A 15,475-nucleotide genomic window follows, 5' to 3' on the forward strand; every position below is an offset into this window, starting at 1 on the left:
ATAGGTTTATACCTAGGTTTACAGCACTAGGTTTTTATTCCTTCCCATGGTGTGGGCCTGGCGTCCAATCAGAGGCCAGTTCCTTTCCAAACAAGCATGCCACTATTGTGCCAATGGGAGCATCTTGCCTGCAGATTGTTTTTATTTAAGATTCATTTTATAAGTACATGTAAACTGCCTACATGCTCATTTCTTCCATGTAACAAATTCCTTTCTTCCTCCCTTTGGTTGAAGCCGGTTAGCCAAGCTATCCTAGTATCCTTTTTAGGAGAAATAAATATCATGTAACTTTGGGATAATTGCCTCTCAAATCTACAGAAAAAAAATCAAGTACAGAGGGACCATCAAGTTTAGACGGCTGCTTCTTGGCCTTCTGAGAGAAGATGACGAGTTGAAGAAAAGCAGCCATTTATTTTCACCGAAGCATCTGCTTCCATCAGGTGCCACAACAAAAGGACAAAGGTTCATCCCCAAGTCCCCATGTGGCCTGAGCCTTCATCTGACTGGTTGCTCTTGCTCTTTCCACAGGGCTGGACTGTCACACAGCACTTCAGATTCTTCTGGCAGAGAGCAACGAGTTCTTCATTCTTCAGACAAGATGCTGTGCATCTCCCATTAACCCTGCTGCATTTCTCATCAAAAAATGCATTCTTGGCTACACAAAAGAAGAAACCCCTGCCCAGGTTAATTTTTTTTTTCAAATGTGGCTAATTACTACCTGTGGTTGCTGTCTACCATCAGCAACAATCTCTTTAAAGCTGTGTCTTAGTTCCTTTAGACTCTGGTAGATGAATTGCTTGTATTTTCTGTGTGATAACCCCATCTTTTGTCATACAAGGTGAAAGACCACAAAGAATTAGTGAACACCTGAGCAGTTTTGATTAGGAGTTTGGAGGACAGAAGCTAATGTTCTTTTATACCAATGGACTAGAAAGATCATTAACTCAACTCATAAACACTATCACACCCTGGAGCTTCCCTTACATGCTTTGAAAGATTGCTACCCAGGAAGAGTTAGGAGCAAGCTCTAAGTCTGGGGAGACGGCTTAAGACTGGTATTAAAAGTGAAATTTTATACAAGGGACAAAAGCTTAATGGAGAAGACCGAAAGTGAAGAGGCCTGGAGTATATCACACAACTCACAGTGATGACCCAGGAAGGATGAAGACAAAGAACATACTTGCCCATGGGTTTCGAATGGGCTATCACAGATCCCCTAGTAAGGGTATCTCAATCACATTCCACTGAAATTCCACTGTAAAAGTCAGACACTTTAGGGAAGGGGGCATAGTTGAGGCCGTCTCCCTGTGACTTTTATTTGTTATTTTGCGTGAAATTGCAGTGCTGGCATTAGCCCTCAGGAGAGCAGCCTGCTGCTGTATGCTAAAGGCAGACAATCCATATTTCCAAGATCAAAATCTCAAGAGTACTTGGAGTACATGCCATGAGGTGTGGAAAATACATAGACTCCACGTGACGTGAATACATAAGGCTGCTAACTCAAATGTATGCAAATCCTAAATCCCAGGGGTGATGACTCTCACACTCCAGCCATTGTCTACTGTCTGACTATCCACTCACAAGTAGAAGGAGCCCACGGTTTCAAAGCCCTTTAAACCCTGGCTTCCTCTGCAGTGTTCAATATCTTCTCTGCTCTCCTAACACAGTAAGGCTGTGTCAGACTAGAGGTTCAAGACCTTACTCTACTTTTAGCATATCCAATTCACAATGATAAACCAGCAGCTTTTGGACCAAAGGAACATCTTTGCCTATAGCTTTCTAATGAGTCCAAATGGAGTCTCTGCATGTGTGGTGCGTTTGGTACAACAGATAATCTTATACTGTATAATCTTACATTGTGTTAACTATGTAGTATGCATGAGCAGTCTTAATATCTCTCCTCAGCCTCCGGTGTTCACATCAGTTCCAGCAGGAAGCATGACTTATCATTTATCTACTGAAGGTGTACATCTCCTTACCCTGATGTAGCACCCACTCACATAGATCTGTCACAACACAGATCAGGGGTACATAACAATCAATGTAAAATTGTTAGGCAACACACATGAGCTGATACAGCACTAGTACCTGGAATAAAGTTAGATTCACTTGGACTCCCATGAGTCCAAGCATATAGCATACAGCATACAGCAGCAGGCTGTTCTCCTGAGGGCTAATGCCAGCACTGCAATTTCATGCAGAGTAACAAATAAAAGTCACAGGGAGACAGCCTCAACTATGCCCCCTTCCCTAAAGTGTCTGACCTTTACAGTGGAATTTCAGTGGAATGTGATTGAGATACCCTTACTAGGGGATCTGTGATAGCCCATTAGAAACCTTCTTCAGCTCCATAGAGTTGGCAAGGATCTAGTCTTATTCCTTAATTTTGGAGGAGACGCAGCTACATCTTTTCCAACTTGCCAAAAGAAAGTACATAGAGCTCTGATGTGGAAAGGATGGATGTCCCATACAGGTCACACTGCACAACACAGAGTACTAATACTGCCCTTACCTGTATGTCCCTGAAAAGAAGCTTGGCCCATCTGAGTCCCAATCTTCACGCACAAACAATATACATATGGTGCATATTTCAAGCCAAAAAGAAAAATGGCTCTGAATATCTCTACATTAAAAGTGCAACAGAATTTTCCTCCAAGGCACTGACTTTGGAGAAGTAAATGTGTTTATTATCAGAACTCTACAACAGAGCAACCATCTTTAGATGTGCATTAACAAATGTCAGTGTCCAGTGTGTGCTTTTGCCTGGTGCCATGATGGATATGGATATGTAACCCTACCACTTCTTCCATATCTCTTTTTCTATCTCTTTGTTGTCTATTTTAGTCTATTCTTATATAAACACGTTTTTAAAAAAAATCTGTCGATTACTTCATTTTAGTTCTTCCTTTAGCTTTTGTCCATTATTTTTGCTAATGAGCATAAAGCCAGACATCAAAAGCATCTTTCCTGGTGATGCTCTTGAACTTACCCAAAGCTGTGACAACTTATCGTGAATAGAAAAGGCAATGTATCAATACATGATTCACTGATGACAAGTCATAGGGAAGTTACCTTCTGCAACAACTGTTCTCTTTCAAGTCCAACACACCAAAGGTATCTGAAATCCTAGGGTTGATCACGTGTGGGCATTTTCAGGATAGACCTTGAGTCTGGGCCATCACCACAGATCACCCTCCATGTAAAGATGTTCATTTTCTTTACCTGGGTCCAGAAAGAAGAGAACAGCAAAGAGAAATAAGAATGTCTTCATGACCTGAAGGGCTGCGAGGGTCAGCACAGTGTCCATGGACAAGAGCATCAACACCCACCCACCTTTATACGCTTCTCCAGAGCAAACAGCCTTGATCAGTGAAGTGTATCAGAACAAGTGACGCCATGCCCTGCCACATGGAGCCCACCCGCCTCAGTGGGTGTCACTCAATCTTCAGTGTGTTGCTGTTTTCTCTGGCTCTGGAAAGTTCCCAAGAAGGAACATAGGCAAGAGCGTAGAGCCGGGGTGGGCAGAGATGGATGACTGGGTGCAGGTTGTGTGCTAGAAGAATCTGGAGTCCAGTCCTTTACACTGCTAATCCTCACTAGGTTCCATCCCTAGTGGCTTCAGACCACGGGTATAGTGGGAGTGTAAGTACACAATACCCCATGTTTCAGTGAAGAGCTGGTGCCCTGTGGTCAGGTGGACTCTGAACTGGAGAGCCAACCTTTGTGAGCTGTCCACGCTGGGGAAAGAACCTGACTTAAGCATGTACCCAATCATTTGTTTTTAAATTCTGAGCTTTGCCTCATGCAGCCCATTTCAAGTGTTAGACCATCTTACTTAATCTCAGAGGGTTTTTGTTTTGTTTTGTTTTGTTTTGTTTTGTTTTGTTTTGTTTTGCTTTGCTTTATGTTGTGTATGCTTTTATTTGTTTTTTGAGAATTTCACACAGTATATTTTTTAAAGATTTGTTTATTTTAATTATATGAGTATACTATAGTTGTCTTCAGACACACCAGAACAGGCAGATCCCACTACAGATGGTTTGAGCCACTATGTGGTTGCTGGGAACTGAACTCAGAAACTCTGAAAGAGCAGTCAGTTCTCTTGACCACTGAGCCATCTCTCTAACCCCTCACAACAGTATATCTTGATCATATTCTTTACCCTCCCATAACTCTTCCCAGAGCCTCCCCACTACCCACCATACTTCATGTTGTCTGATTTGGGTTGGCCAACTACCCTGAGCATAAGGCCTGTCCTGGAGTGCGGTTGATATACCCAGTATCACTGCAGTGATGGAAACTTGTTTTCCCTCTCCCAGGAGCTATCAATTACAAATAAGTAGCTTCTTGTCTAGGTGGGAACTCTGTGCCTACTTCCCCTTTGCTCTTTGTCTAGCTTATACTGTGCAGGTCTTGTGCACACTGTCAGCCTCTATGAGTTCAGGTGGACACCAGCCTTTTAGTACCTGGAACAGTCCCTCATCAATGTCTCCTCCTCCAATCTCTGACACTCTTCCCAGCTCCTCATCCACATAGATCCCTGAGCTTTGAGTGGAGGAGTATGATATAAATATCCCATGAAGGGCTGAGCACTCCACAGTCTTTCTCTCTCTCTCTCTGCACATTGGCCAGTTGTGGAGCTCTGTGTAAATTACCACATGATGCAGAAGCTTCTCTGGTGAGGTCGAGGGATGCTCTGATCTATGAATATAGACTATGTCATTAGGAGTCAGATTGCTATACTACTTAGCAGAGTAGTTGTTCAACGTTATATAGAAATATAAATGTGATGATGATAATCAGACATTCCGCTAAACACTTCTATGCCATGTGCAATGCATTCAAATGCCCAATGAGGCTGGTATTATCAATATAACCCAATTTTAAGAATAAAGAGACTAAAATTTCAAAAAGTGTTAACCTATCCAAGGTGGTCTACTTGGTAGGTATCTGTCTAACTACATAGTCTACATTTTTCATATGTGTGTGAGAGAGAATGAGAGGAGGGCACTGAGAATTGAATGTAGGCTGTGTGTGTGCCAGGCAAACACTTTTCTACTGAGCTACATCCCAGCCCCTTTTTACTTATTTTAGAGTCAAGTATCACCAAATTGCACAGGCTGGCTTTGAACTCACTGAACTCACTGTGTAGCCCAAGCAGGCCTTTAGCTTGTAGTGCTTCTGCCTCAGTCTCTGGAGTAGCTGAGTTACAAGTCTGTGACACCAAGCCTGCCTTTGTCTCCAAGACTGAAAACCAGAACATCATGTAACTATAAGCATCAAGGTGGCAATAAGCAGGACACAGTTTGGGGGTTGACATGAATATTCCTTTTGATGTCCATGGTTTTCATTATTAAAGGATGTTGTGATTATAATTTTGGTCTGTGATGAGATGTCTGACAGGCACAGGATTCAAAGCTACCTTAGCAAAAGGTCTGTTACTCCTCACATTCTGCTGAACAATTTATAAATCCAGCTGTGAGAATGAGGAGAGTCAGTGTGCACATCTGTGGATAGCCTTCCAGTCCCCACCATAGCTCTGGAAGCACTGAGAGCATTCAAAGTGCACCTGAGTTGAACCCCCAGGACAGGCTACAAAGGCAATACTTGTGCTTTGATCCTTGAGAAGTCATGGAGACCTATCAGGATTCTCTCCCTTAGATTCCTGCAGTAGAAATGGGCACAGCCCTGAATTCTCCAAGTCTTGAACCAATGTCCACTCCATTCTACAAGCTGGTTAGGCATGGGGAAGTAAGGCTTTGCAGGTTCAAGGTAATAACCCACTGCCCCAGCTCTTGATCCTGGCAAATGGAGCATGTAATCGTGCTTTCTTTATTGATTCACTTCACTGACCTAGAACATAGCCCACTACTTTCCAATATAAATGTTTTCTTGCCTCCTCAAAGAAACCCTGATTCTGTGTGTTGAAGAATCTCCCCTCAAACATGGCTCTGAGCAGAGAGGTGTTCTATTTTGGTTTTGCTTTGTTCTTCATTGTAGTTGAATGGCCATCAGGTAAATCAAAGTTGATGGGATTTTGATAGGGTTGGGTGGGGGCGCAGTGGGCAGATCATAAAACCCAATGACTCTTCCATGCACCACCCTGAAACTGAGAGTAACTCTCCTCTCCCCAGAGATTTCTTGGATCTGTACTCATGTTTCCTAAGAGTCAGCTGAGTAGAACTCTAATTTCTAGTTTATTGGTTTGTACATAGGTCTTTCTGGCTTCCAGGAGTGCTGGTCTTGAGAAATCCAATAAAGACAGCAGCCATAACATTGGTAGTCCCTCAAGAGCCATGTAACATGTACAAGAGATTTTATGAAGTGTTATTGTTTTAATATTCTTTCCTAAAATGCATTTTGTTTTAAATTTAGGGTCCTGGGCAGGACTTGAGTATTCCCAGTCATTTCCAGGAGGTAAATTACATCTTTATCTGTATTTTCTCCTTCTCTCTTGGGGACTCGGCCCAGTTAGCTATCTTTGACTGATGAAGCCAAGGAAGGGAGGTAGTTGTGAAAGGACTGAGTTCTGGTCCATTGGCTCCATCTTCTATTACTCTTATGGCCATGATCATATTTGTATTTTTCAGTGACATCCCTATTAATTTAAGGTGCTTAGGTTCAACTTCATCCCCCATCAATTAGCGTTACCCAGAGATCCTGGCTTCCCTTCACTTATGACCTAACTTGAACGAGGTCTGCATGAGGGCATCTGCTGGATGAGGAAGATCACATAGAATGATGCAGATGGTGTGGTGAGGCACCACCCTCATTATAGAAGCACTGTTTACAATGGTTAGTTGGAAGCTTTGGGTGTGCACCAGAGTTTCTCTTAGATGGGAAGATAGCACAATACAAACACAATTAAAAGAAATATTAAAATATCATTGGAGGTCTGGAGAAGTGGCTCACAAGTTAAGAGTGCTTGCTATGCAACTATGAGGACCCAAGTCTGGACTCCAGCACACACACAGTGTTGCTTCAGCCTGTAAGCCCAGCACTATGGGGGTAGAACTAGGAGGTTCAAGGGCAGAGCTAGGTGGTTCCCTGGGAACCAGAACAGCTAGGCAAGTGAACTAAGGTTCAAAGAGAGACTCTGCCTCAAAGCTGAGAGTGAGAGAAGAAGATGCCCAAAACCTTTTTCTAGTTCTGAAGAATAGATGTTGCTGACACTTACATCGGGGCCAGTGAAAGACAATAAACACCTGGGGGACATGGTGATGGTTACCTATAGCTTTTAACTCTTTTCATTTCCACACTGTGGTAAGCAGATGATATGGGGTAGTGCTCTTCTTACAGTGTGAGTGTGTGTGTGTGTATGCATGTATGTGTGGAGCCCATGGGTCAAACTTATAAATGTCATTCCTCAGAAGGCATCCACCTTGTTTTGTGAGACAGAATCTACCACAAACTCGGCTAGGCTGATCGCTGAGAGTCAGCTGTCCCTGCTTCCACAGCAGAGGACTGTGAGTGACATAAGTGCCTGGCTTTTTACCTGGGCATGGAGGATCAGACTCAGGATCCCATGCTGACCCAAGAAACACTTTGCCAACTCAGCTATCCCCAACGCCTCTGGTCTAATTCTAAAAAACACTGCTGGCCATACACGCAAACCCTGCCTGTCAGGAGGCCTTAGATATTCTTCCCATTCCCACAAGGTTCCAGCAACTCTTGCGCTCACTCGACTGGCCACGCTGCAACAGGATCCTTCTGCACACGTTTATTGGGAGAGCTTGATTGCAGAGGCGAAGAGACCCCAAGCCCAGAACTGGTGCTGCTTATATAGGCCTAGGAGAGGCCTGACTCACACCCGAATTGGTTGTGCTTGGGTTATGCTAATCAGCTCATTTGCATGCCTACATCTTATTGGTTAACTTCTCTCTCATCTTGGCAAAAGAACCTTTACTGCCTATGTATGTGTGGTGGCCAGCAGTAGCCAACTGCCACTCTGCAACTGCCACTCTGTAACTGCCACTCTGTAACTGCCACTTTGTAACTGCCACTCTGCAATGGCTTCCCACATCTCCTCCTTTTTGTTTTAATAAAATGAGGCTAGTCTAGGCCTGTGCAATTATGTCCATCCGCCGTGGCTCCTGTTTTAGGTTGTTCCTCTAATGTCACAGCCTTTCCCGTCATAGGGTAACCCTATTGCCACTGGGCCCCGTGTCTTAGGTTGGTCTGTGCATGAGGAAAGTTGTCCATCTCTGGATACTGCAGTGCTGTGTGACAGTAACTGCTAAATGACCTAGGGCAAACTCTGTAAAAGAGGCCAGCCAAAAAATGAATTAGTGGGGAATCATGATCACCCTATCGCGTGCAATGAGGAAACCTCAGTGATGTGCAAGGGCTGATCAATGATTGTTGAGTCTCTCTCATCCCAGTGTTGTGGGGTGCAAGAGCAGAGAACTCAGATGCCGCCTAATTCTTGAGCATAGATAACCAACCTTCAGGGGAGGTGCCGTTTTCAATAGCTAAAAGTGCCTGAGTTATAATCACCTTGTCACGTTTTTTGTTGAGTTCTGAATTTGCATACCAACCAGAGCATGAACACCAGTCCACAGCATATGGCAGCACCAAACAAAATCACTCCCACCCATTCCTTAAAGTAAGAAAATGCAGAGGTAAGCCAAGAGGTAAAGTCTTGGAGGGTCACTGGTTCCACTCTGGTCCCATTAAGGTTCAGGATCTGTATCTGCAGCCTCATCTGCAACTTTTCCAGCTCCTGCGACCAGTTCCCCTTCAGGTAATTTGATAGATCTGTACTTTTAATAAAAGAATCATTAATATACCTAACGGGAGTAGTGCACACATGCGGAGTGGATGCCACACAACTCATTTGTATGACATCCATCATCTGTTCCATGTTATGTTGTAAAATATCCATTCTCTGATTCACTAACATTAACCCTGAGGTGATATGAGAATCTGCCCTTTGCAGGGTAAGCAATGCCTCAGACGTTTTTTGTTTTTTGTTTTTTGTTTTTTGTTTTTTTGGTTGTTTTTTTTTTTTCTATCTGACTTATAGTGTCAGCAGTATTAATTTGATCTGCCCAATTAGAGATAATCTTTTCCTTTAAAAAAAATTACAGGGTATAAAAGGTTTATCCACATTATGCACAAAGCATAGTGTATAATTTAAATGAAAACTAGTACTCTTATACACCCATGGCTCTTGAGGAGTTTGTCGTGCATAAGGCACATCCAAAAAACATTCCTTTGCAAAAAACAAAAGCTAGGTAGAAGAATTGGAATGTACTGGTAAAGGTACTGGCCATGATCTTACTATGGCCCACAAGGGTATACTTATCCTGGTCTCAATCATCAGGAGCAGGATCATCTTGGGATTCATCTTGATCTTTCACGGTCCTTGTCAGTCGCGTTGGAACCCAAAGTGGATTTTCTTCACCCTGCAGAAAAACACAAACAGCTCCCCGGGATCTAACTAATATAGGATCCGGGCCATACCATTTATTATCAAGGACATTTTTCCATTTGACCATTTCATTGGGTGACTGAGGCCATTGTCCGTGTCTTTCAGCTGGTGATCTTCCAGCATCATCCAATTTTAAAAAATTAAGAGTAAATATTGTAAGGGATAGAGCCATCTTTGGTGTCATAGCCTCTATCCCCCCTTTTTGTTTTTGCAAATATTGTTTCAAAGTACGATGGGCTCTCTCAATGATGCCTTGACCCTGTGGACTATAGGGCAACTCAGTAATATGTTTCACTTGCATTTGTTTGCAAAATTGGCTAAATTTAGAAGAAGTATACGCAGGACCATTATCTGCCTTTAGCACTAAGGGCTTGCCCCATGCAGCCCAAGCCTCTAAGCAGTGAGATATGACATGAACTGCTTTTTCCCCTGTCAAGGGAGAGGCATGTAGGACACCAGAACTGGTATCGATGGATACATGTACATATTGTAATTTCCCAAAAGCTGGGATATGCGTGACGTCCATTTGCCAAACATCTAGGGGTCGCAATCCACGAGGATTAGCGCCCACAGAAGGTACATTAATAAATTCTACACATTTACCACACTGTAGGACAATATTTCCTAATAATTTTTGAAAATCATTTAGTGTCTTTAGATGAACTTTTCTTATACTAATCTTTTGTGGGGTGACACATCGTAATGTAATAGTGGCTCCTAAAAAAATGACTAACATTAGACTGCTGTACTTTTTCTGGTGCAATAATAAAGCCACTATTTTTTAAAGTTTCATTAAGCAAGCCATAAGCTTGCTGTATACTTTCTTCTTCTGGTCCACCTGATAACACTGTGTCTCCTTTCTTTTTCCTTTTTCTTTTTAAGCCCTTCTCCTCTTTCGACATCCTTTCTTGTTGCTCTGTAAGGATTTTCTGACCTGTCTTAACTGCCTCTACACACAGTTTCAAACAGTAACAGAGTCCATATATCAGAACAAACAAGACCAAAACTATCAGACCTACCCACAAGGGGTCAATGGGCAAAAAAGGCATAACTCATGAACCTTAACTTGTCCCAAAGCTGGGAACTTTATCGTTTCAATCCTTTCTTTCCTTCTCTTCTCTCTTTCCCTTTTCTCTTTCCTTTTTTTTTTCCTTTTTCCTTTCCTTCACTATTTCCTTTTCTTTATCACTGATTCCTTTTATTTTTCCTCCCTTTTCTTTTTCTTAAAAAACATATCCCCCCTTTAACCCGGGGATCAATTTGGGAGACTTACCGGTACCACCGTTCCTCAGCTGAAGAGTTCTGAATCCACGCTGGATCCTTCTCAGCAGTCTGTTTTACGGGAACACTTTATTACCACCGCTCCTTCCCCATGATGCAGTTCTGGATCCTCCCCGTAGCAGGGGGATCTTCGCTCATGCCTGAAGATGTTTCTTTTCCCAGGTTTTCGGCACCACTTCTTGCACGCGCTCGACTGGCCAGGAAGAACAATGCTGCAGCAGTATCCTTCTGCACACATTTATTGGGAGAGCTTGATTGCAGAGACGAAGAGATCCTAAGCCCAGAACTAGTGCTGCTTATATAGGCCTAGGAGAGGCCTGACTCACACCCGGATTGGTTGTGCTTGGGTTATGCTAATCACATCATTTGCATGCCTACATCTTATTGGTTAACTTCTCTCTCATCTTGGCAAAAGAACCTTTACTGCCTATGTATGTGTGGTGGCCAGCAGTAGCCAACTGCCACTCTGCAACTGCCACTCTGTAACTGCCACTCTGTAACTGCCACTCTGCAACGGCTTCCCACAAGCAACCATCTCAGCAGCTCTTTCCTGGCACAGGGGAGATTGCTGTGTGCGAGACATGCAGGCTCGGCCGGGGAAAATGCAGGAGAGCATGCATAGAGAGTGAGAAGATTGTGGGCTGGTGCAAGCTGAACTTCTTCTGCTGTCGAGAGAGGATCTGAACCCAACGACCAATGGCCTTTGGACCTTGCAAGCCGTGCTGAATGGATGGTCAAGGAGAGAACATCTGTGACTTCCCAGGGCCACAGTCAGCTCTGCTCAAGCCTATCTCACTAAGTCTGTTTCTGTGCTTCATTCGAATTTCAAGATGACCACAATCAAAACAGCAATGAATGCCTTCTACACAAGTAGACATGACTGCACATCTCCAGAATACTCATAAATATTTTTCCAGGATTTTCTCATAGGGCTCAGGGTCACCTGAGAGTGTGATTCATCCTTATTTGTATTTGATACAGGTATTTTATTTGTATTGCCGTCTGTAGTACAGCAAACCTGGGAGACAAGGGGCAGTGTGTGCATCACTACCTCTTTCTGTGTCTCTAACATACTAATTATTATGAGATTAATAGACAAATGAAAGTGCCATGCTCCTCTATGTTGACAGCTTTGTAGTTCTATAGACTACAAGAAAATGCATTCCTTTGATTCTTGATGAGGTGATGTATTATTATCCACAGATTATAACAACTGTGATGTCTTTTGAAACAACTCTCATTTACTCTATTGATGCCTGTGCTCCTAAGAACTCATTGTCCTTTTACTTGCAAAAGGAAATGGTTAGAGATTAATTAAAATGTCCATGTGCATAGGGTATCTGCAGATGAAAAACAAATTTTCGCCTTGTGAAATAAAATTTGTAGCTTCAAAAACTAAAGGTCAAAATTAACGATCATGGGGCTTACACTTGATCAGTTTTATGGGGACGCATGAACCTGAGCAGTATTATGCACAGAGTTATCTAGTGCCTAGGGTCTTCTCTTACTCTTTTTCTTCTAACTATGCAACGTCAGCACTGGTCTATCCTATCTCCATCCACCAGGGTTCCTGACTTTTGGCTGAGTTTACTCAATTCAATCTGCTAGGAAAATGGCAGATAGCAATAGAAACAGGGCTATTTGCCCACCAGAGGCTTCATTTCCCATGTTAAAGCTACTGCTTTTCTCTCAGCTCTCGCCTGGCTCCCCCATGGCAGGTGTAGCTTCTGACAGGCAGAGGCTGGGATACTGGATAGAGGGCAACAAGATGTGTGTTTTATAGAGGTCACAAAAAGTACACATGGGTTCATTGACTCAAAGGCATCCTTAGGGGAAAACAGCTAAGGATGTAGTCTGTTAGGAAAGAACATAGCATAAAGGGGTTTTAGTATCAAGTTCTGGGAATGAGATGAATGTATAAAAAGACAATAACAAAGACTTTCAACCCCTTGGGAAACTGCTCACTGCTTTGGAGAGCACAACAGCCTTGTGAGAACACGCAAAGGCCTCTCTACAGAACACACACATCTTAAGATACAATTGTTACCCGTGTGCTGTATAAGAACACACTGCGAAGTTAGCAGCTTGACATGGCACACACTACCTCAAACTCTCTCAGGTCAGAGGTCTGGGTCTGGTGTAGGTGGTTCCTCTGCTCACAGTCTCACAAGACTGACAATAAAGCATCCACTCGAGCTGCAGTGCCATCAGAGGCAAAAGGTCTTCCAGACACAGTCAGGGGCCAACCTCAGCAGTTGTAGCAAGGGCAGACCACTTAGCATCCCCTGTTCCCAGCTGCCTTTGTCCACGGCAATGTTACCCTTCAAGACCAGCAAGAGAACCCCTCACTTTAGAACTTCCCAACTTACTTATACATCAAAAATGAGCTGAAGAATACATTGCAAATAACAAAACTAATATAAGTTCTACTTTATTGATAATTACATTAAAGGAAAAATCAATTAACCATCTGTAGTGGCTATTCCTGGTTGTCAACTTGACAATATTTGGAATGAACTACAATCCAGAATTGAAAGGATCACCAGTGACCCTTATCTGGAGGCTTGGAGATCCTTATCTGGATCTTGGTATGGAGATCTTGAGCCATAGTGGCTATGGATTCCAGAAGATTGAATCTCCGAGTTTAAGGAACACACCTTTAATCTGGGCTACACCTTTCATCTGGGATTAAAGGTGTGGTGGAACACACCTTTAATCTGGGCTACACCTTCTGCTGGAAACAATATAAGGACATTGGAAAAAGGGAGTCTAGCTCTTGCTCTTGCTCCTTCGCCTGCTTGCCGTGTGAGACTGAGTAACTGCTAGATCCTTGGACTTCCATTCACAGCTGCGACTGAACAATTGTTGGGAATTGGGCTGCCGACTGTAAGTCATCAATAAATTACTTTACTATCTAGAGACTATCCATAAGTTCTGTGACTCTAGAGAACCCTGACTAATACACCATCCTAAATGGAGATTAACAGAATATGGTTTTAACAGATTAAGGTTTAAGTTGTATAGTTTAAAAACTTTGCGTTCAAAGAAACTTTGGAAAGAAGTGGTAGACAAATAGCTTGTAAAAATAGACTTTGGCAAAAAAGAAAAAGACTGATATTAGAGTCAAGGATGTATTATGACTGAAGTATCCATCCAAGAGAGGAGATACAATATACAAAACATTGCACCTAAAAGCAGATCTCTAAAATAATTGAAGGAAATATTGACACATCAAAATTGTAATGTCTAGTCTTTTCCGAGATTCAACAAAAACTCAGCTGTGAATATATGTAAACATAAAAAAAATCCAAAAGACATGTTTCCATATACAATGTCACCCAGAAAACATTTCCATTTCAAGAATATCGTGACCCAAACCTAGACCAAAATCCAGCTGAGCAAACACTAAAGCCTTCTGCTCCATGCCTAGCATCTGGGACATGGGGTGACATGATGTAAACTCCAGATGATTTGACTAGCCCTATCTCTATACTATAGCCCTGTCTTCTGCAGCAAGTATGGCTTCTTATAGACTATTTGGTAACTGTGGCTTTCCTTGGCAGAGATCCAACATTCTTGGTATCTCTAACACCCTAGGGTCTTGGTCAAAGTGGAGACTTCATCCCCCAAACTTTGTACAAAACCTGTTCCAGGACACTTTGCAGGGAATTTGGCCTTGCTATAAAGTCCTGTATACAGGCCACATTCTCTGGAACCTTCCTGAAAGCCTCCACATCCCCACAGGTGTTGCATTCTGCAAACCAACAGAACTAGGATGGCGTAGACATCCAAATTCTCCTGCCAACTCGAGATGTCACGAGTCCCTCTTGGACTGTAGCGGCAACAAGCTCTGAGAGCTTGCTCGGCTGAAGCTGGAGAGTTTCCCTAGGCAACCCTTTCACAGAAAGCTTTCAGGTGTGTTTGTGTGTTTGCACCCTGGGCCCCTCACTGGGAAGGGACCCCATCCTCAGGACACCTCTCCTGCTTTCCCAAAGCAAAGTACTTGGTGTCACTGATGCCACCAGCCTTGCTCAGGAAATGGAAAGAAAGTGACAGCTGGGGTCAAGAGGAAACCCTGGATCCTGGAGAAGTAACACAAAGGAAGGCCTCTGGGATTCTGGGCCTAAGGGGGATGATATGAGCTCTAGACACCATCTTTTCTGGCTCTGGCTCTCATAAAGTGTTGAACAGGGTCATTACCTGATGGTAGGTCCAGGCGAGTGTATTTGCCTGTTTTTCTTTTGCTAACACACAACAACTGAGTCTAGGTACTTTATTTTTAAAAAGTTTATCCCAGTGACAGGCTTACATCCATGATCAGGCAACATCTGTATACAGCTTCATGGTCTACCAGGCCATGTTAAACCTTGGTGATGGCATCTTGGAAGAGCATGGATTAGAGCCAATGGCATCATGGAACGCAAGAAGCAGGAGTATGGAGGGTGGGGGGGAACTGTTATTATAACCTCTCTAGGATAGCGAGTCCCCATGAGAACCATGTTCTCCTTCTAAAGACAGTGCCCCAGTGACCTAATTAACTTACACTAATCTACACATAGTTTGGGGGTTCACTTTTGTTTTGTTGAGACAGAGTCAGTCTGAGACCAAATTGGGCTGGTACTCACTATGTAGCCTAAACTGGCCTGAAACTCTCTGCCTCCACTTCCTGAGTACTGAGACAGGTATGTGTCACCATAGGTGGATTCTAAGCCCTACAGTTTAAATGTTCCATCATAGCTCACACTGAGGGCCAAGATTCTT

At 43.2% G+C, this 15,475-nt stretch overlaps 2 protein-coding genes across 2 annotated transcripts; one reads left to right on the top strand and one right to left on the bottom strand.

Annotated features, from left to right (window-relative positions):
• Positions 1-407: 407 nt before the first annotated feature.
• On the bottom strand, positions 408-3,305 carry Defb15 (defensin beta 15). The gene is made up of 2 exons (NM_139222.3): positions 3,223-3,305; positions 408-655 (listed from the first exon to the last, which is right to left on the bottom strand). The coding sequence occupies exons 1-2, from the start codon at positions 3,269-3,271 to the stop codon at positions 465-467; spliced, it is 240 nt and encodes a 79-aa protein (NP_631968.1). The 5' UTR covers positions 3,272-3,305; the 3' UTR covers positions 408-464.
• A 5,641-nt stretch (positions 3,306-8,946) lies between these two features.
• On the top strand, positions 8,947-11,473 carry Defb35 (defensin beta 35). The gene is made up of 2 exons (NM_139224.1): positions 8,947-8,994; positions 11,255-11,473. The coding sequence occupies exons 1-2, from the start codon at positions 8,947-8,949 to the stop codon at positions 11,396-11,398; spliced, it is 192 nt and encodes a 63-aa protein (NP_631970.1). The 3' UTR covers positions 11,399-11,473.
• The last annotated feature ends 4,002 nt before the right edge of the window (positions 11,474-15,475 follow it).

Source organism: Mus musculus, chromosome 8 (assembly GCF_000001635.26).
Source record: "Mus musculus strain C57BL/6J chromosome 8, GRCm38.p6 C57BL/6J".
Taxonomy (NCBI): domain Eukaryota; kingdom Metazoa; phylum Chordata; class Mammalia; order Rodentia; family Muridae; genus Mus; species Mus musculus.